The 22022-nt window shown below is 45.4% G+C and overlaps 1 protein-coding gene and 1 pseudogene across 26 annotated transcripts in view; both read right to left on the reverse strand.

The window, feature by feature from the left end:
- The window catches only part of NUMA1 (nuclear mitotic apparatus protein 1), a 77354-nt gene that overhangs the window by 30380 nt on the left and 24952 nt on the right, over window positions 1-22022 (reverse strand). For 10 of the 26 annotated variants that reach the window (XM_055093733.2, XM_055093730.2, XM_008968657.3 and 7 more), the window contains one exon: window positions 2622-2695. In XM_055093733.2, coding sequence (XP_054949708.1) covers window positions 2622-2663 — 42 coding nt within the window. In that variant the 5' untranslated portion in view covers window positions 2664-2695. The other 16 variants (XM_055093734.2, XM_063608643.1, XM_063608645.1 and 13 more) reach the window with 10 other exon arrangements.
- Window positions 14578-14674, reverse strand: LOC112441222 (U6 spliceosomal RNA; annotated as a pseudogene).

Consider the following 22022-nt stretch of genomic DNA (forward strand, 5'->3'; position numbering starts at 1 on the left):
TCAGCTTCCCAAGTAGCAGGGACTACAGGTGTGCACTACTGATCCCGGCACATGTAACTATACTTTAACATTTTCATGCATGTTCTTTGTTGTTGTTTTTTTTTTTTTTTTTTTTGACACAGGCTTTCACTCTATTGTCCAGGCCGGAGTGTAGTGGCACGATCACAGCTCACTGCAGCTTCAACCTGCACAGCCTCAGGTGATCCTCCCACCTCAGCCTCCTAAGTAGCTGGAAGCACAGGAGCACACCACCACACCCAGCTAATTTTTGTATTTTTTGAAGAGACAGGGTTTCGCCACGTTGCCCAGGGTGGTTGCAAACTTCTGAGCTCAAGTGATCCTCCACCTCAGCCTCCCAAAGTGCTGGGATTACAGGTGTGAGCCAGTGCACCTGGCCTCATGCATATTTATTGTGACTTTTCAGAAAAGGATATAAGTAGCTGCTATAAATAAAACTAGTCTTAGGCCAGGCGCAGTGGCTCATGCCTATAATCCTAACACTTTGGGAGGTCAAGGCGGGTGGATCACTGGAGCTCAGGAATTCAAGACCAGCCTGGGAAACATGGCAAAACCCAGTCTCTACCAAAAATACAAAACATTGTATTTTTTTTGAGGTCACATTAAAATTGAGGTCAGAAGTTTGAGACCAGCCTGGGCAACTTAGCAAGACCCCATCTCTACAAAAAGTTTTTAAAAATTAGCATGGCATGTACCCCTGTGGTCCTAGCTACTTGGGGGGCTGAGGTAGAAGGATGGCTTGAGCCCCAAAGTTTGAGGTTACAATGAACTATGATTACATCACTGTACTCCAGTCTAGGCAACAGAATGAGACTATGTCTATTTTTTAAAAAAAGAAAAATGGTTGGCTCTCCAATTGGCCCTGATTAATCAGTACTCAGGGTGAATACTAAAATATCCTGTGTCAACTAGCATGCCCAGGAAGTATTTTAAATATCAAGAACTATGATTTATTGAGATAACATGCTAAATGACTGCATGTATGTGGGTATTTGTGCACACTAAATATATCTCCTTATCCTTGTAATAACCCCATGAGGTATTTTATTTTATTTTTTCATGGTGCCAAGAGAAATTAGAACTTTATGAGGTATTTTAATTTAAAATCATCCCCATTAAAAAAAAATGATACTGGCCAGGCGTGGTGGCTCACACCTGTAATCCCAGCACTTTGGGAGGTCAAGGAGGGCGGACCACGAGGTCAGGAGATCGAGACCATCCTGGCCAACATGGTGAAACCCGTCTCTACTAAAAATACAAAAAAATTAGCTGGGCATGGTGGCGTGCACCTGTAATCCCAGCTACTCGGGAGGCTGAAGCAGGAGAATTGCTTGAACCCAGGAGGCAGAGGTTGCAGTGAGCCGAGATCACGCCACTGCACTCCAGCCTGGCGACAGAGCAAGACTCCATCTCAAAAAAAAAAAGATACTGAAGATACTGAGAGGCCAACTTGCCCTGGGTCAGAGAGACCAGTGCTGTAATTCTATGCTGGGCATGTGACTCTGAGACCCATATTTATCACCATACTCCATGGTCTCCTCTGTTTCTTTAGCTTTATTTATTATTTTTATATATATTTTTGAAACATGGTCTCACTCTGTCACCCACGCTGGAATGCAGTGGTGCAATCATGGCTCACTGCAGCCTCAACCTTCAGGGCTCAAGGGATCCTCCCACCTTAGCCTGCCAAGTAGGTGAGACTACAGGTGCACGACACCATGCCCAGCTGATTTTTTAATTTTTTGTAGAGACAGGTTTTTGCCATGTTGCCCAGGCTGGTCTTGAACTCTTGGGCTCAAGCGATCCTCCTGCCTCAGCCTCCCAAAGTGCTGGGATTACAGGTGTGAGCCACCACATCCAGCCTCTCTAGCTTTAAATATCCAATGCACTCTATTATTTTTTCATTTGCCATTGTCTCTGGTAGAAAATGTATGAATGATCTAGCAAAAGAATTTTGATGAAGTAATCGGCAAGGCAACATTTGCTGATGGACAATGGCAACAGACAGAAAGGTGGTAAGAGAGTGATGAGAACCTTGTCCTAGATTAAAGGCCTTTGAAGACCAAAGTCCCTGCATATGTTGATCATTAAGGTCAGCATTTACCCCCTCCTTTTTTTTTTTTTAATTTTTCAGACCGAGTCTCGCTCTGTTGCCCAGGCTGGAGTGCAATGGTGTGATCTCGGCTCACAGCAACCTCCGCCTCCCGGGTTCAAGTGATTCTCCGGCCTCAGCCTCCCGAGTAACTGGGATTACAGGTGCCCGCCACCACACCAGCTAATTTTTGTATTTTTAGTAGAGACGGGGGGGTTCACCAGCTTGGCCAGGCTGGTCTCGAACTCCTGACCTCAGGTGATCCACCTGCCTCGGCCTCCCAAAGTGCTGGGATTACAGGCATAAGCTCCGCACCCGGCCCACATTTACCCTTTTATTCAGAAAAATACACAGAGCAGATGAAAATGCATTTCCATGCTGTCTAAAGGAAAACTATTTAGTCTAGAAATGAGAAGACTTTACATAGCCCTGGCTCCTACAAAACTCCTCTCCTAACTCTCTCAAGCTTCCTGGAGAAGTATAGCCAACAAAAGAGAGGAAGACTACTTACCCAAGAGAGGAGTGCAGCCCCCCGGGTGGCGTGGAGTGTCATCTTGGTGATGCCAGACAGTCACTCCAATGCGCCTGGAACCCAAGAGAGGAAGAAAAGCAGTTAATCATATCAGTTATCCATGATCAAGAAATAAAGGCGAAATGGTTCCATTTGCCAATTCTCAACACTTAAATCACTCTTCACTGAATCCACCAAGACACCATGGGAATTTTTAGAAAGGTGAGTACACATGACAATTACTATAGAGCTTATATCAGAGACGACAGGAAAGAATTGTGCATTTAACTCAATGTCTACCCCATGTAATTTTTCAGTTCCACAGAAAATACAACATCCAAAGCTGGCCTTCAACCCTACTCTTTGGGACATGATGCCCTTAAATATAGAACAAACATGGTTTTCAGACAGACCTGGGTCTGGATGCTGATTTATGTGACCAGGGTCATAGGACCTTAGACAAGCAACATAACCTCTTTTAGTCTTTATCTGCAAAATGGGATCCACATACACCTCTCTGGGTTATTGTGATGCTTAAAGATAAAGCAAATAGTACGGTGCCTGGCACATGGTAGGTTGTCAATAAATAATTACTGTTCTTAAGCAGAAATGTTGATTTCTAGCTCTTTCTACAGGTACCCAAATTGTACCTAACAATACCTAAGTCCTTGGGGAAACTGTTCTAGTTTCTGGATTTTTATATCCTCCACAGAAATGTCTCACAAACACAGTTCAAATGGGGGATTGAGAATATCCAAACTTAGGTCTCTGGATGAGGTCGAGCCTAATTCCGGAGGAGATCCCATGGGACATTTAATGAAAATTAGGCACCTGTCCTGGTGTTCTCATCCCCAATTTCCTTTCCCATTGAGATTCTGCCACCTGCCTGCCAACCTACCCAAGAGACCACAGACCAGATTAACTAAATATTCACCAACACCTCCTAGCAACCCTTGCAATTTTCACTAATCTCCAGGGGCACAATGAGCCCTGCCCCCATCTCCTGCCACACGTGCTCAGTCTGTAATTACTCTAGGAGGAGGAACAAGAGTGGTAAGAGCCACATCACCTGTAAGTCTCCCCATATATTAGCATCTCCAGAGTGTGGGCTCTGTGGAACCAGTCTCATGTATGCAAGTTGGGGATAAAGAAAGACACCATTCTTGCCCAGAAGGTGCTCACTGTCTAGTACGGGAAAGAGATACGAAAATCTGAAAATTCATTCCCCATTATCTCTTGGTCCTTCCTATCCAAGTATACTCTATTTATCAGCCAACCGAAAGGTATTTTCTTAGTTCCTAAATATGATCATCCTCGCTGGGAGCAGTGGCTCACGCCTGTAATCCCAGCACTTTGAGAGACCAAGGTGGGTGGATCGCAAGGTCAGGAGATCGAGACCATCCTGGCTAACATGGTGAAACCCCGTCTCTACTAAAAATAGAAAAAAATTAGCTGGGCATGGTGGCGGGCGCCTGTAGTCCCAGCTACTCGGGAGGCTGAGGCAGGAGAATGGCATGAACCCGGGAGGCGGAGCTTGCAGTGAGCCGAGATCACACCACTGCACTCCAGTTTGGGTGACAGAGCGAGACTCCGTCTCAAAAAAAAATTAAAAAAAAAAAGATCATCCTGTGCTAGAAGCTACATGGAAAATGGGAGACAATGACATGGTCCTTGCCTTTGAGGGGCTTATAGCAGGGTAGGGAGTAAAATTAAACATATGTGAAGCACTAACAGAAGAAAATAATTAAATGCTAAATATAACTAAATGCTAATTACAATTAAGTGCTTCCTGACCCTGCAACATCCAACATGATTCCACATGTCATACCAGCATCAGTCTTGGAATTGAGCCAATTCACCTGGGCTTTGGCAAGGGCAAATGAAATGGTTAAGAGAGCTCTCAGGAGGGCAGAAAAGCTAAGGGGCTTATGTTCCTCAGTCTTGGATAATTATCATCAAGTATACCCTATCCATGGGCAAGATTGTGTAGCCCTTGAGGCCAGGCATGGATGGATGCAGATAGCCCCAACTACTGCACTGCAATAAGGCTTTTCTGTGGCTGACAAGACTAAAGCTCGAGGGACCACACTTGGCTCTGTGGTGGGGCGGCAACAGCCAGACACTCAACTGGGGTTTCTTTAAAAAAAGGCCTCTGAGCTATTAAATCACAAGGAATGAGGCTGAGATCACCTCTCCTCCATCCTCACTGCTGCCTATAGACTTGCAGTCCTTTTGATGAGGCCCAACACTTCGAAATTTTATCTGCAACTGTAGGCAGATCTTGCCCCCTTTGAAAGACTCACAGCTGCGCTACTAAAAATGTCCTGAGGTTTAACCAACCTCTTCATCTCAGAGGCAAAACATACAACCCTGAGGTCCTCCCAGGAGAGCCTGTCTAAAACTAGTTCCACTGTTGAAGAAAATGAGTGTCAAGGCTAAATATTCTTTTCTGTGTTCCCCAGGCACAGAAATACGAGGAACCCAATATTCACCACTAGGAACTCCTGAAGGACCTTGTCTGCTTTTCAGTTCTAAGCCTGTAAAGAGGTACTTTCCTAGAGACAGAACATCAGGGTGAGAGAGGCTTCAGGAGAGCCCCAGCCATTCCCTCTTCTCTGGGTAAGGAATGACTGAAGCCAGGAGCACAGCTAAGTCTTCTACATTGGGACTATAGCTTTAAGCAGACTTTGGCTGGGAACCCAAGGGCTCCCAGCCAGAGTACCATCCTCCCCACCCTCCCCCTGAAATCTGAGGCAGGCCCCACCCAGTACACTGGGTGATGCTGATGGAAAAACAGATCCTTGCGATTGTAGCCTGGAACCATTTCACAGAAGGATCTGCTGAGATCCACCCCAGCTGGATCAGGCACCCCCCGTCCCCCCACAACCCTCACTCAATAAACAAAGAAACAAAAGGCCAGGCCCTCTGAGGGCACCTTTGGAGTTGCCATCTACCTGATTCTCTGAGAAAGAAATTCCCCCAGAATCTAAAACAGAGGCCTCACCGAGCTGGTAAGGCACCCTCTCTTTTCCCTGGTCTCAAGAAGTAACCAAGGACACAGAAGCAGTTGCGTTATAAACTTAAGGCCCTGCATCCTTTTTACATTTCCCAAACTGACACAATGCAGCTCCCCCACATCAGGACAAATTCCCACATTTACAGTAACCCCTGTTTCCAGAAAATAAATATCAAGATAAGGAAAGTGACACTAAAGAGACATGCAGCCACTCTGCCTGTACCCTCTCTGGACCTTAAAGAGTTAAAGCCTAGCCATGATTTCCTACCAGGGCTGAGGCTAATGTAAACCACCTGCTCAGACGCAAGAAGCAGGACCAGAGGGTCAAGTTGCTGAGCTCTGGAGTCTGTTCTGAAAAAGCTTCAGTTTTAAGTACAGAACAAGTGATAGGCCAAAGGCCAGAGGGTCTGAGCTGCAGCAGCACTGCTCTCCTTACCCCGCCCTTGGCCTGGGTGCCAGCTCCTTTGAGACTGCCTCTTAGCCACTTACTGCCCATCAAGGGAACACCAGACCTACCTCAAGATAACACCAAAGTGACCTTTGGTCCCAGAGAGTTGTTAAACTATACCGATCTCTCAGCTCATGGGCCCTTGCTTCTGCTGAACCCTCATTCTCTTAGTGCTAACTCCCACTCCCAGAATTTCAGGGCCCAAAGCCCACACAAGCTCCCACCTCAAAAGGTCCTTCCCAGAACCCCACCCCCTTCTCCACCTGATAGTTCCAAAGGCCTACAGCCTCACAGCTCACAAAGGAAATGGCTGCCCCATCTGTGCGCCAGTGCTCACTTGCAAAATTTACCACCACTTACCCTGAGACTCTGCCTGCCTGTAGCCTAAGAATTCCATGCTCTGTACCCCTTTCTTAGAAAGATACTCCCCATCTGAGAGACACTCACATCCAAAGAGTGAAAACCCTGATCTTGGGGCTCCTCCTCCTCCAACTCTGGGACGGATAGGCCAGGAGGCACATGCAAGCAAACACCGAGATCTCACCTGGCAGGTTACCCAGAGGGGCCAAGCCACCTTGCCCTAGGCTAATAAGCTATAAAAACAGCATAGGAAATACTTTGCTGGTACATCCCCTGACTCTGAGAAGATAAAAGGCAAAAGGACCAGTGGCTCCAAGAGACGCCATACAGAGAAAAACAATCTTTCTCAATTCCTGGGTAGTCCTGGGTAGACCGTCTGGTCCAAGTCCAAAGAGTTTCCTGAGGTCGGGGCAAACCAGTTTGGTCCATCTAAAGGGACTAGCTTGGGCTGAAGCCTCCTCCTCTTCATACAGACCACTCCATCTTTGTAGCCTAGAGTTTGGCACAGAACCCCAAAGCCCTGGAGAGGGACAAGGGAGGGATTACAGAGGAAACCAAGCTTCTCTGGTTTCTTCAAAAGTGGCTTACAGATGTCTGCCCCTTCTCCCCGTTCTCTGGAGGGTCCAGATCAGGATGATGGCAAAAGAGCCGCAATCAGGAACCAGACCTGCAACCAGGCCTGCAGCCATGTATTGTACTGGGGCGCGTACATACACACACACACACAAACACACACACTGACCTGGGCCCCCCACCACTATATTCACACACCCTGGTCCCTATCAGCTGACAAAATGAACCTTTTTTCACTGCCCACCACCGCGCACACACCCACGGCCTCACGCAGAAATGGTGAAGCCCTCTCCTGAGCTGTCTCTACAGCTCAACGTGCAGGCACACACGCTTTCCTTCTCTGAACAAAAACATGCTGACATCTACGCAAGGGGGAAAGAAAGCAACCCTTTGCTCTGAAAGGCGCCAACTCCCGGATGTTGGCAAGCTCTGCTCCACAGCGCCTGTTTCTGAGTATGTTTACTTGCTCTCCCTCTTCTCTCCCTCCTCTTTAAGGATGGCGCAGGAAAGGGAGGTGAGGGGGGAGAATCCACCCCACCCCCTCGTCCATGTTTGAACAAAAACCCAGAGAAAGAGTGAGGGAGAAAAAGTCTCGGTGCGGGGGGGCCTTACCAGACTCCTAAAGCCAAACGTATCTACAGGTTTTAATCCGCCATTAGCATTTAAATCTTGAAAGGAGAGGAGGAAGGGGGGGCTAGTGGAAAGTAACCCCACACACAAAAGAAAAGTTGTTGGTTTTCTTCTCAGTCTGCCTGGCAGGAGCGATCTTCCTGGCTGACAGCCAGAAGTGCGTCACAGCCAGGAGTCTGCTTTCTTTAAAGGCACAGCAAGCTTCCCCGATCTGGGAGCGACAGCAAGCAGGGGACTCTCAGTGGGGGTGGGGCCCAGAGGGAGGGGGTGCACTGGAGAGGAGGGGCTGCAAAGGGGAAGGCTGGAGGCTTGGTCCACGAACAAGAAAAGCAGGACGAATGGGGGCGGCGGGTTGAGGGTGAAGGCACAAGCAGGCAGGCAAAATTACTGAACTCCAACAGCAGCAAGAGCCAAGGCAAACTGTGGCATAAACACACAAAACACATCTTACAGTGGCCTGCCTGACAAACCTGGGATCAACCGGACACTCCCCCTTCGCTCTGTTTTCCACCCAGAGTTTAAGGCAGCAGTAATAATCTGTCCATCTCTCTGGACAGCAATGGAAGGGTAGGACAAGGGCTGTCCTGATAATTAGATCAGCCCCTGCCTGGCGGACCGCAGGGCAAGGAGGAAGACCCGGGAACAGAGGCTTTGAAGAACAAGCAACATGCAGGCCCTCTGATCGGGGGCACCTTCCTGCCGGCCCCAGGGCAGGCTGTGTCTTTAAGTACAACCATGCCACTCACACACAAAGCGCCTTGCCACCTTCCATGGGCACCGCCTGCCCTGCTCTGGGACACGGCCACCCACTAAGTCCATTCCCCGAGGGAATCTCTCCAGCCCATACCTTCTGCGTGGCAAGGCCAGGATGCCGTGCTGTGCCCGCTCCTCCCCCTCCGCCACCCAAACAAGAAGCCCAGGCAGATTCTGGCCCTGGAGTACAGGCCTGCGCTGTCCTGTGCTGCGTGCTATTGTCGGCTGTGGAATGGCCGCCAAAATCCCAGCTGTGCTGCCAGAACCTAATCCCCTGTTCCGCTGAGCATTTATGGGGAGGGGCTGAGGGGCCAAGGCACGAGACCGAGTACGCCAGGCACTGGCTGCAGCCCTTAACAGATGCAGGCACCGGGACTTGTAGGCTCTGCTTCTCCTACATGGCTGAAAACAAAAGATGTCTGACTCTTAGAAGACAAAATCACAGTATTTCCCCCCACTGAATAGCGAACTTCACCAAGGCTGAAAGGGAAGCCCACCAGATGGTCAACAGGCACCCCCTAATCTTATGCCACAAACATTTACTGAGCACCTACTATGTGTAAGGCACTCCTATAGGAAACTGTAGGAAGTATACAAAGATGAATTAAGCCCAGCATCCGCAATGAGGTAGGTTGTAATTCACAGGAGATAAGAAATATGACTTAATTTCAAACTGGTGTGCTAACTTCCATAAAAGCTGTAAAGAAAAATTCTAACCAGTTTAGAGTAGGGAAGGATTACGAAAATGAGAAAAATTCTAACCAGTTTAGAGTAGGGAAGGATTACGAAAATGAAGTGCCATTTTAATTTGGACCTTGAAACACACAGGTAGCATTTCCCCAGATGGAAACAGAGAGGTGTGGGGAGGAAGAGAAAGCAGAGAGGAGGCATGGAAGCAGTGGGAGAAAGGGCTTGAAGAGTGAGGTGGGGTCAGAGAGCTAGGAGAATCTTGAACCTCAAACCAAGGAATCAAAGATTTGTAAGTTTGTTTGTTATTAACACAGAGCTGTGGTATGACAAAAACTGTGCCCCAAGTTTATTCTGATATATACCTGAATGAGACTAGCAGCAATGAGGTGAGTCAGGAGGCTGCACAGTCAGGAGACAGGTAATGAGGGCACACAAGAGGGTAAGGTAAGAAAGAATGGAAAGGGGGCTTGGCACGATGGCTCACACCTGTAATCCCAGCACTTTGGGTGGACCACTGGAGTCCGAGAGTTTGAGACCAGCCGGGGCAACATAGGGAGATCCCATCTCTACAAAAAATTTCATGAATAAAAAATTAGCCAGGTGTGGTGGCCCGCACCTACAGTTCCAGCTACTTGGGAGGCTGAGGTGGGAGGATCACTTGAACCCAGGTGGAAGCTGCAGTGAGAGACATTGTGGAGACAGGGTAAAGAACTGATAGGAGGCAGAGAGAGGAACTGTACAGGGGAGGAAAGTATGAGGGATGATATGCAGAATTAAACTGAGGAGATGACAGGATGTCAGAACAAGAGAGAAAACAGAGTATAATAAATAGTAGCTGGTGGGGCACGGTGGCTCACACCTGTAATCCCAGCACTTTGAGAGGCCAGCCTGGGCAACATGGCGAAACCCTGTTTCTACCAAAAAATACAAAAAACCACACAAAAAAACAAAAACAAAAAATTAGCCAGGCGGAGTTCTTTTTTTTTTTTTTTTTTTTTAAAGCAGGGTCTCACTCTGTCACCCAGGCTGGAGGGCAGTGGCGAGATCATAGTTCACTGTAACCTCAAACTTCTGGGATCAAGTGATCCATCTGCCTCAGCCTCCCAAGCAGTGGGAGTACAGGTGTGTGCCACCATGCCTGGCTAATTTTTTTTTTTTTTTTCTGTAGAGACAGGCTCTCACTATGTTGCCTAGGCACAGCATTATTTTAAATTCTTCTCTAAAAATTCTATGCTTCTCCCAAAGCCCTGGGATACAGGCATGAACCACCACACCTGGCCCACAGTTGTCTTTGTCTTTTTCTACTAGGGGCTATACTATAGAGGTCACATTGGCTACAGTTTATAATATATAGGCTAAAATGTTTTACATATAAGATAACCAGTAAAACTTCATGATTTAGAAACAAATTAGTGTCTTTTTTAGTGTCAGAGTCCCAGCTACTCAGGAGGCTAAGGTGGGAGAATTGCTTGAACTCGGAATGAGCAGAGATCATGCCACTGCACTCCAGCCTGGGTGCCAGAGCAAGACTCTGTCTCAATAAATACATAAATAAATGGACAGATAGATAAACAGAGAGACAGAAAGACATATAGTAGCTAATGCTTACTGAGTGCATACTACGTACGCGACACTATTCTACTGACCTAATATGTACGAACTCATTAATCTTAAAAACTCCCTTAATGAAGTAGGTACCATTATCACCCAACTTTAAAGAGGAGGATATTGAGCCACAAGATTAAATAATTTGCCAAGATCACATAGCAAGTAAATGGCAGAAGTCTCTACCACATGCTGCTAACTATTTGACATTGGCAAGAAACTTCTGAACTTTAGTATCCCTATTTGTAAAACAAGAATAAAGACACCTGTTATAAAGCAATGAAAATTAATTCAATAACACCTATAAGGTGTCCAACACACTGGCTAGCATGTAAGGCATAGGATGGGTGTTTCCTGCAGACTAATTCCTACGGCATTTTGGTCCCTTGTCACCAAGGTGTCCAAGCAGAAGTTGGCTCACCAATTGTTTGGGAAGCCAGAGAGGGTATTCTGCCTGGAGCAGGAGACTGGATCCTCTGTCTGTCTGCCTTCTTCCCATCAGTCTGCCTCTCTAGATTTTACTTTAGGGTCCAGCTCAAATATTTAATATATTTGATTTAATATTCCTAACTCCTCAAATATTTAACAGTTAACAGGGGTTACTTTGGGGCAGGAGTTAGATTGTAGGGAACATTCACTTGGGGACTTTCTATGCTATATGTTTGCTTTTTTTTTTTTTTTTTTTTTTTGAGATGGAGTCTTGCCCTGTCACCCAGGCTGGAGTACAATGGCATGATCTCAGCTCAATGCAACCTCTGTCTCCTCGGTTCAAATGATTCTCCTGCCACAGCCTACCAAGTAGCTGAGATTACAGGCACTTGCCACCATGCCCAGCTGATTTTTTTATTTTTAGTAGAGACAGGGTTTGACCATGTTGGCCAGGCTTGTCTCGAACTCCTGACCTCGTGATACGCCTGCCTCAGGCTCCCAAGTGCTGGATTACAGGTGTGAGCCACTGTGCCTGGCCTTGCATTTATTTTTAATAATCTTGTATTACACTGGTGATAAGAAAAATGTAACTACCTCCTACTCTTGGCACTTATGTGTATATGCATGAAAATCTTGTCTTCACATCTAGAATGGAAATTCCTCAAGGGCATAACCAGTTCCACCTCTCTCTCTCTGTGATCCCCCATAACACCTAGCACACTAGGGCTCCTTAAATCTGCTTCTCCAAACTACATCTGGATGTCAGGTTTACAAATTCAACTTTCTGGCCACCAGAGAATGACTGTGGTGGGTGGTTGGGATGAGGTGGGGGTGGGGGTCAGACCAAGGCTCATTGCTGTAGGCTCCCCATCACCTGCTGCTTCTTCCAGGCCCTGTAGGCTATTCCCACTGTATCATTTGTAGTCTGTAGTTAGCAATCACTATTAGTAGAAATGGAAGTTCTTATCCAAAGGAGCACCACGAAAGCAAAGGCAAAGCAGATACCAAAACTTTTACAGAAAAGCAAAGTGGCAAACATAATTGTTTGGGTTTTTGTTTTGTTTTTGTTTTCTTGAGACAGAGTCTCACTCTGTCACCCAGGCTTGAGTGCAAGTGGCACAATCATGGCTCACTGCAGCCTCAGCCTCCTGGGCTCAAACAATCCTCCCACCTCAGCCTCCGGAGTAGTTAGGACCACAGGTGCATGCCACCACGCCTGACTAATTTTTGTATTTTTTTGTAGAGACAGAGTTTCACCATGTTGCCCAGGCTGGTCTCGAACTCCTGGGCTCAAGCGATCTGCCTGCTTCAGCCTCCCAAAGTGCTAGGATTACAGGCATGAGCCATCACAGGCCTGGCCAAACTTAATTTAAAGACTGGCATTATCAATGCTCCAGAAAATGTATAAGGTGAAAATAGGAGGGAGGCCTGCTAAAACTGCCCTGGCCACATATGGCAATGCATCAGCCCTGAAGCTTCCTAGCCCAGATAGAATTGATATTGTCTCAAAAGCGTACAAGAGGTCTCCCCAGCCTGGCCCCTTGCTCTAAACTCAAGGCAACAGCTTCCAGCTGTGCAGCTTCCGAGAGGCTGAACCTTCCCCTAGAACCCCTCTGCAAAGCTGCCAAGTTTCTGGGCCAGCTCTTCAGGACAGCCCAAGGAGCCTGGCCAGTTTCGCCAGGCTTTCCCTCCTCTTCCTCCCTCCTGTGGCAGCAGCAGAATTTCCACATCCCCTCTCACAGCCTAGACAGGCAGCAGGCGGCCACATGGCTCCTGCCTGATTCTTACTGTCCTCAGAAGAGTGGGAAAGGAGTGGTAAAACCTTTCTAGAAAAAGAGAAGGGCCGGGCACGGTGGCTCACGCCTGTAATCCCAGCACTTTGGGAGGCCGAGGCAGGCGGATCACCTGAGGTCAGGAGTTCGAGACCAGCCTGACCAACATGGAGAAACCCCATCTCTACTAAAAATACAAAATTAGCTGGGTGTGGTGGCGCATGCCTGTAATCCCAGCTATTCGGGAGGCTGAGGCAGGAGAATTGCTTGAACCCGGGAGGCGGAGGTTGTGGTGAGCCGAGATCGTGCCATTGCACTCCACCCTGGGTAACAAGGGTGAAACTCCATCTCAAAAAAAGAAGAAAAAGAGAAGAAAAGAAAGGGGTGGAGAGCGGGGAGAGGGAGAGAGAGAAAGAGAGAGAAAGGAACAAAGGAAGGAAAAGAGAGAAGAAAGGAAGGAAAGAAATTACTTTAAATTCAGTAGGGAGGGCTGGGCACAGTGGCTCATGCCTTAATCCCAGAACTTTGGGAGGTCGAGGTGGGCAGATTGTTTGAGCTCAAGAGTTCAAGACCAACCTATCCAACGTGACAAAATCCCATGTCTACTAAAAATACAAAAATTAGCTGAGTGTGGTGGCAGAAGCCTGTAATCTCAGCTACTTGGGAGGCTGAGGCAAGAGAATCACTTGAATCCGGAAGGCGGAGGTTGCAGTGAGCTGAGATTGCGCCATTGCACTCCAGTCTGGGTGACAGAGTGGGACTCCATTGCAAAAAAAGAGAAAAAAAAAAGAATTTTAAATTAAAATAAATAAATAAATTTCAGTAGAGTTCAGATAGAGGTTGAAGCGGGGTGGTGACTGGTTAGGAGCACAAAGGTTATTTCAAAGGGTCAGGTGATCCTCCTGCCTCAGCCTCCTGAGTAGCTGGGACTACATGCACATGCCATCGCATCAGGATTTACATTATCATTTTTGAAAGTTTAAACAAAAAAAGACTGGAGCTGGGTGTGGTGGCTCATGCCTGTAATCCCAGAACTTTGGGAGGCCAAGGTGGGAGGATAATTTGAGCTCAGGAGTTCAAATTCCTCAGGAGTTCAAGACCAGCCTGGGTAACATAGCAAGATCCCCATCTCTACAAAAAATAAAAGAATTAGCCAGACATGGTGGTGTGTGCCTGTAGTCCTAGCTACTCAGGAGGCTGAGGTGGGAGGATTGCTTGAGTCCAGGAGTTTGAGGTTATAGTGAGCTATGATCATGCCACTGCACTCTAGCCTGGGCAACAGAGCAAGACACGTCTCAAAAAAACAAAAACAAAAACAAATAAATACTAGGAGAGTTCAAGTCCCCAGTCATCCCCATGGGATGACTCTCACACAAATAATTAGCCTGGCACTCAAGGCCCTCCATGACCTGCAGCTTCTAGAGTTCTCACTTCTAGAGTCGTTATTCCCTTACCCAAACCCTCCACTCTGCCAGGCAGGTCTATAAAGTTACAGTTTGTCCTGAGAATTAGACAAGATGACCGCAGGGGACAGGCTCTGGATTAGCTACGAATTACAACAGTAACAGCAACGATAATGATAGTCTTTACTATGCCAGGATGTAAGTGACAGAGAAAAGACTAGAAGGCATTGTATTGGGCAGTTTTGTTTATTCTACTTTATTTTTTTAATAAAATTTAAAAAATATGGAACTCTTCACAAATTTGCATGTCATCCTCGCACAGGGGCCATGCTAATCTCTGTATCATTCCTATTTTATTTTGTTCCAATTTTAGTATACATGCTGCCGAACCAAGCACTGGGCAGTTTTTAAAATGAGGAAATCTGAGGCTCAGGAATCAGGTGACTTACGTGATCTAGTCATGTAAGTAGTAAGTTGTCTACCTTGTCCCTATATTATTATTTTTTGTTTTTTTCTTTCAAGATGGAGTCTCGCTCTGTCGCCCAGGTTGGGGTGCAGTGCTGCGATCTCTGCTCACTGCAACCTCTGCCTCCCGGGTTCATGTGATTCTTATACCTCAGCCTCCCGAGTAGCTGGATAATAGGCATGAGCCACTGCACCCAGCCAGCCTATATTATTCTCTACAGCTGTTAAATAGGCAATCATTGAGTGAATGAATAAAAGCTAGCACATTCTCAGCAAATCAAAGAAGCCGTGTGCTTTTCCTCATGAAAATCAACTTTTTTTATTTTTTGAGACAGAGTTTGCTTTGTCGCACAGGCTGGAGTGCAATGGCATGACCTCAGCTCACTGCAACCTCCACCTGCCAGGTTCAAGCAATTCTCCTGCCTCAGCCTCCCGAGTAGCTGGGATTACAGGCACTCGCCAACATGCCGGTCTAATTTTTTTTATTTTTAGTAGAGATGGCGTTTCACCATGTTGGCCAGGCTGGGCTTGAACTCCTTACCTCAGGTGATCCACCTGCCTGGGCCTCCCAAAGTGCTGGGATTACAGGAGTGAGCCACCGTGCCAGGCCGAAAATCAACTCCTTAATCAAAATAATCAAACAGCTCCAATTTCAAAATTAATCACTAAAGAATTTTTTTCTGAGGATCCAAGAGCTTTACAAAGACTAAAGGGCCAAAACTCCTCTAAAAACAGCAAGCACCAAGAAAAGTCTTCTACTAGGAGGGATGTTGGCAGTGTCTCAAGGGTTAGAGGGGGAGGCTGGAAGGAAATGCTGGTGCTAAAGGGAAGGACTGCTGTTTCAGGAGCCTGACCTTGAGCTTATTTACCATGGCCTCATTGTCCCTCTCCAGAGGATAGTGGCTGATTAATGAGGCAGTGTTGGTAAGTCTGAGGCTTCCTGGGGAGAAAAGCAGAGGACAAATCAAAACCCAGAGAGGATTCATTACAACATCCAACAGGCCAACTCAGTTCTCTCTCAAGAAGGCCTTTCTACAAAACAGCTAAGAACCTCTCCACCCTGTTTCACTGTCACAGAGGAGTAAAATGGCTCTGTCCCTACAGGCAACATATCAACATATCTAGCACAATGTTTGCTCACAAACACAGAACTAATTATAAGAAATGTGAAAGAACCTGAAACGCAGGGGGAATACTCTTACTGGAGACAGCCTCCATAGTGGTAGAAAACATAGTAGATCTGGTGTTGAAAGCCCCTGGAGGGGTGATGGGTCACTTACTAGCTATGTGGCTTAATGCAAGTCACAGAGGCAAATTACTGAGAACCAAGCTAGGGTCGGATCAGCTCTAAAGTACCTTTTCAGGGCCAGGCACAGTTGCTCATGCTTGTAATCCCGGCACTTTTGGAGGCCAAGATGGGAGGATCACTTGAGCCAAGGAATTTGAGACCAGCGTGGGCAACATAGTGAGAACCTGTCTCAAAAAAAAAAAAATATATATATATATATATATATTTTGTGTGTGTGTGTGTGTGTATATATATATATTTGCCTATTCATCTATCTATAGATAGATAAATAAATAGATATATATCAAAAAAAGAAAATTGGCTGGGCATGGTGGTATGTGTCTGTAGTCCTGGCAACTTGGGAGGCTGAGGTGGGAGGATCACTTGAGCCCAGGAGTTTGGGGTTACAGTGAGCTATGATCATGCCACTGCACTCTAGCCTGGGCAACAGAGTGAGACCCTGTCTCTAAAAAAATAAAATAAAGTACCTTTCCACTTCCAAAAATTCCCATGATTCTTTCCACAGGATACCATTCTCAACAACAAATCTTGTAGTAGAACTTGTCTCCTCAGAATCTGGTCAAAACATCACTAGTTAGGGTGTTCTTTCCAAAAAAATAGCAAATCTCCTAGAAACAGGCACATTGTGTGTTACCCTATTAGGACCCATCCCCAAAGCGAGGCACATGTGGGTGCTTCATTAATACTCTGTTGAAAGGAGGAGGTCCTTGGAAACTGGTAGTACCAACTTAGCATGGCATACAATGAAAGGTGACTGGAGCCACACTCGAGGAACTACAAGGCAGCTTTTCATAAATAAAAGCCACAAAATGCAATTTATAACTACATCTGTCTAAACAGACTAAAGAAAAGTAGCTTTCTATACCTAGGTCTTCACCCCTTCTCCTCCCCACCTCTCTACTTTATCATCCCTGTCCTACACAGCACTGAGACCCCTGTCTTTCTGGTTCCAGGTCCACTTTTCCTTTTTCCACACCAGAATGCCTTTAATCACTGATAGAAATGAACAAACATGAATATGAGTTCTAAACAGGAAGACAGATTGCCTCAAGAACCAACTTGTCAAGATGTTACTAATAAGTGAAATAAGTGGGAATGGTGTCTAACATGGGCATGATAAAATAAAACCCTAAAATACATACTGTGCTAGGGATTTGAACAAACTTCAGGATTTTTAAGGAAGGCTGTGTCTCGCATCTCAATTAATCTTCCCAAAAGAACCCTAAGAGGCAAGGTTTATTCCAATCTTATAAATTAGGAACCTAAAGCTCAGTAAAAAGAAAATACCTGCCTCAAGGTCGACTGGTAAGGCTGCAGAGCCAGAACTCAAAGAGATGTCTTCTAAATCCAGTGCTCTCTCCAGCACATCTCAGCTACATCCTCTATCTTTCTCATCAGTATAGGTCTTCATGTATACAAAGCATTTCTGCATTCATTGTTCACACTGCTTCTGCCACAGCTCATGAAAAGGACAATGCAGATGTCTAAATGGCACCAGATCTATACCCACCTTTTTTTTTTTTTTTTTTTTTTTTTGAGACAGGGTCTTGCTCTGTCACCCAGGCTGGAGTGCAGTGGCACAATCATAGCTCGCTGCAACCTCAAACTTCTGGGCTCAAGTGATCCTCCCGCCTCAGCCTTACAAGTAGCTGCTGCTACAACAGGCACGCGCCACCACGCCTGGCTATTTTTAATTTTTAGTAGTGATGAAGTCTCGCTATGTTGCCTATGCTGGTCTCGAACACCTGGGCTCAAGCGATCTGCCTGCATTGACCTCCCAAAGTGTTGGAATTAAACGGTGTGAGCCACCGTGCTGTCCTATCCACACTTTTAAAGATGCTAATAAATAACGTGATCACCATCAGAGAAAATAAATCCTATGTATCTGGCATCACTGAGAAGTACAAAATTTCACACAAGCAATTTTCCTACTAACTGAAATTTATCCCTTTTAAGGCAAAGCTCTTTCTTTATATCAAAACATATTCTCCAAAATACATAAGATATGTTACTCTTTACTTAGAATTAATGAAATTTAATCAGGGATATTCTACTATAAACATGAATAAACATCCTACATACTATGCTAGGAATTCAAAGATTTTTTTTTTTTTTTTTTTTTTTTTTGAGACAAGGTCTCACTCTGCTGCCCAGGCTGGAGTGCAGTGGTGCAATCTCAGCTCACTGCAACCTCCACCTCCCAGGCTCAAGTGATCCTCCCTACCTCAGCCTCCCAAGTAGCCGGGGCTACCGGTGTGCAGGACCATGCCCAGCTAGTTTTGTACTTTTTGTAGAGATGGGGTTTTGCCATTTGCCCAAGCTGGTCTCAAACTCTTGAGCTCAAGCGATCAGCCCACCTTGGCCTCCCAAAGTGCTGGGATTACAGGTGTGAGCCACTGTGCCTGGCCCAAGGGTAAATCTTTAAACTTGAGTTTATAATCTTGTAGAGGAAGAGACACATCTGTAACCATAATATGAAGCCAAAGACCATGGGCTTGGGGTGTGCTGAAAGGAAGGTAAGATAACACAAGCAAGGCTAGTGGGGACCAACAACCCAGGGTGACTTACTGAAGAGAAGTGGGAGGCACTGAAAAGTCCTGGGCAGGAGAATGGTATACTAATTGTGCTTTTTGAAAAGATGACTCTAGCACAACAGTGAGGCCAGAGGCAGAAAATGGACTCAGGTGGCAGCGATAGAGGTAGAGAGAAAACTGCACTGCCAGGGCAGGGGCAGTAGGAACTAAAACAGGTGGCTCTGAAAGGCATTACAGACGTAGAGACAATGCTCTTAGCATATAGGGGCGTGGGAAAGGTGGGGAGCTAAAGAGAACACTAAGATTCTTGCTTTCATGGAAAGATTTCAGAACGAGAAAATAAAGAGTAGGTACTGGTTTAAAGGAGCGTGAGGGACTAACTCAGGATGGGATGATGGGGAATGCTTTATAGAGGAAGTGACATTTAAGCTAGATATTAAAATATGAGCAGGATAAGTAGAGTTTCACCAAAAAGTAAAAAAGCATTCTAGGCAGAGAAAACAGCACATGCAAAGACAGACCATATTACAGTTGAACAATGGCATGCAGTTTTAGGGAGGTGCATCAGATGATAAGAAGGGTAATAAGTAAGGCCAGGGGCGGTGGCTCACGCCTGTAATCCCAGCACTTTGGGAGGCCAAGGCAGGTGGATCATGAGGTCAGGAGATTGAGACCATCCTGGCCAACATGGTGAAACCCCGTCTCTACTAAAAACACAAAAATTAGCTGGGTGTGGTCACGTGCCTGTAATCCCAGCTACTCAGGAGGCTGAGGCAGGAGAATCATTTGAACCCAGGAGGTGGAGGTTGCAGTGAGCCGAGATCATGCCACTGCACTCCAGTCTGGTGTGCTCCAGTCAGAGCAAGACTCCATCTCAAAAAAAAAAACAAGGGTAAGTAATATTAAATTGTGAGGCACTTGCCTCATACTAAGAAATTGTAGGTGATGAGAAGACAATCAAGGTTTCTAAAGGAAGAGGGTAAAGGGGAGCAGCATGATCAGGGCTATGTTTCAGAAGGGAAACTGTATAAAGTACAGACTGGAATGGTAAGACACAGGAGGAAGGCAATAGAGCATAATGGCTAAGATTACGAGGTCTGAACTTAAGACAACCTAATACAAATTCTGGGTTTATAGCTTAATAGCTCTGCAACCTTGGGCAAGTTATTTACTCTCTCTGTGCCCTCATTTTCCCCAGCTGTAAAATGGGAATAATAATAGTACTTTATCAGGCACATGCCACCACACCTGGCTATTTTTTTTTTTATTTTTGTAGAGACAGGATCTTGCTATGTTGTCCAAGCTGGTCTCGAACTCCTCAACTAAAGTGAAGCTCCCACCTTGGCCTCCCAGAGCACTGGGATAACAGGTATGAGCCACTGTGCCCAGCCCATAGTTCCTAATTACGCCTTTTTGTATTTTATTAATTTATCTTTCTCTTACTGCCTTAAGTTCCATGAAATCACAAACTGTGTGCTCACCACTGAATTCTTAGAAATCAGCACAATGGCTGGCACAGCATGAGTGCTTGATAAATACTTCTTGAATGAATGAAAGGTTCCAAACTATATATTTTAAATGAATTCTATTTAAATGTAACCTTTATATAGAACCCCAGGACACACAGAAGAAGACAGTTTGAAGTAAGGGATATTTGGAGACTTGTTCCCTCTGCTTCCCCCTGGTTCTTAAGTCAGTTCTATAGTTCTGTAAAGCTTTACAGAATGCAGTGCAAAAACCATTGTCTGTTACAAGCAAGAAGTAATGTATGTCTGAAGTAAGGCAATGACAATAAAGATGCAACAATAGCTTTGAGAACTATTTATGATAGGCCCTGACAACCAATTACAGTAGGCCTTCTGTATCGATGGGTTCCACATGTGTGGATTCAACCAACCTGAGATGAAAAACATTTTGGGGAAAAAAAAGCATCTGTACTGAAGATGTATAAACTTTTTTTTCTTGTCATTATTCTAAACAATACAATGTAACAACTATTTACATAGTATTTACATTGCATTATATAAGTAATCCAAGGATGATTTAAACTATACGAAGGACGTGTGAAGGTTATATGCTAATATTATACCATTTTATATAGAGACTTGAGCATCCAAGGATTTTGGTATCTGTGTGAAGTCCTGGAACCAATCCCCACAGATGCTGAGGGACAACTGTATAAATGAAGAATGAGAAAAGGAAAATTCTTGAAGCACCTCTAAATTTCCTAGCTTGAGTGAACAAATAAATGAACATGTGTGCCAAAAAGCAAGATAAGAATTTAAGAGTGGCTGGGCACGGTGGCTCACGTTTGTAATCCCAGCACTTTGGCAGGTCAAGGCAGGTGGATCGCTTGAGGCCAGGAGTTCGAGACCAGCCTGGCCAACATGGTGAAACCCTGTCTCCACTAAAAATACAAAAAAATTAGCCGGGCACGGTGGCAGGCACCTGTAATCCCAGCTACGCGGGAGGCTGAGGCAGGAGAATTGCTCAAACCCAGGAGGTGGAGGTTGCAGTTAGCCAAGATCACACAATTGCAATCCACCCTGGGAAACAAGAGCAAAACTCCATCTCAAAAAAAAAAAAAAAAAATGTAAGAGTAACAATAACAATTTCCATTCATTTGAACATAGTATCACCCCTATCAAGCAAATACTATTAATACCCTCAAGTTATAGAATAAATCTTTCACGATGTTAAGCAACTGTCATGATCCTTATTAGCAAAGATCATGAGGCTAATAAGTAGCAGAATTAAGTTTCAAACCCAAGACTGTCCCACTCCAAGCCCAAAATCTAAACCATCTTGCTATATTGGCAAGCAGTTTGAGAGTTAGGTCTTAGACGTGAGATATCTACTGGATATACAGTTAGAAATAATCAGTAACTAATGAAAAATATGATTTGGGGTTAGAGATAAGGATCTGGGCTCCATTTGGAAGACTGAATAAATTCAGAAGAGTGTCTATGAGAAGATCATGCTTGCTTGTAAGGCCTGTAAATGGGTGATGTACGCATTTGCGATTGAAGTTTGTTGATTTACCAAGGTCTCTGCCTTGCATAGATCTAGTGGGCATCAGCATTAAGAGAGGAAGTAAAAAACTTTAGGAGAAATTCCAGATCTCTGGGGATTCCTGTTAGGACCTTTATATTATTTTTGTTTTGGGAGAATTTAACAGAAAGACAGTGACACCAATGTCAACAAAAAAAAATGAGACAGCAAAGGTGATAAAGAGAATAGATTTGGGGATCATCATTTTCTCTTCTGCTTGAGATTCCACAGCTCTCAACAAAAATGACTATTATTTGTGTATGGCTCTTTACAACTAACAAAGTGTTTCCCATTTACAAGGTATTTCCTGTTTACCAATAATGTCAGATGAACCTCACAACAGCTGTTTAAGGTGAGGGCATT

The sequence above is a fragment of the Pan paniscus genome, chromosome 9 (genome assembly GCF_029289425.2).
Source record: "Pan paniscus chromosome 9, NHGRI_mPanPan1-v2.0_pri, whole genome shotgun sequence".
NCBI lineage: Eukaryota > Metazoa > Chordata > Mammalia > Primates > Hominidae > Pan > Pan paniscus.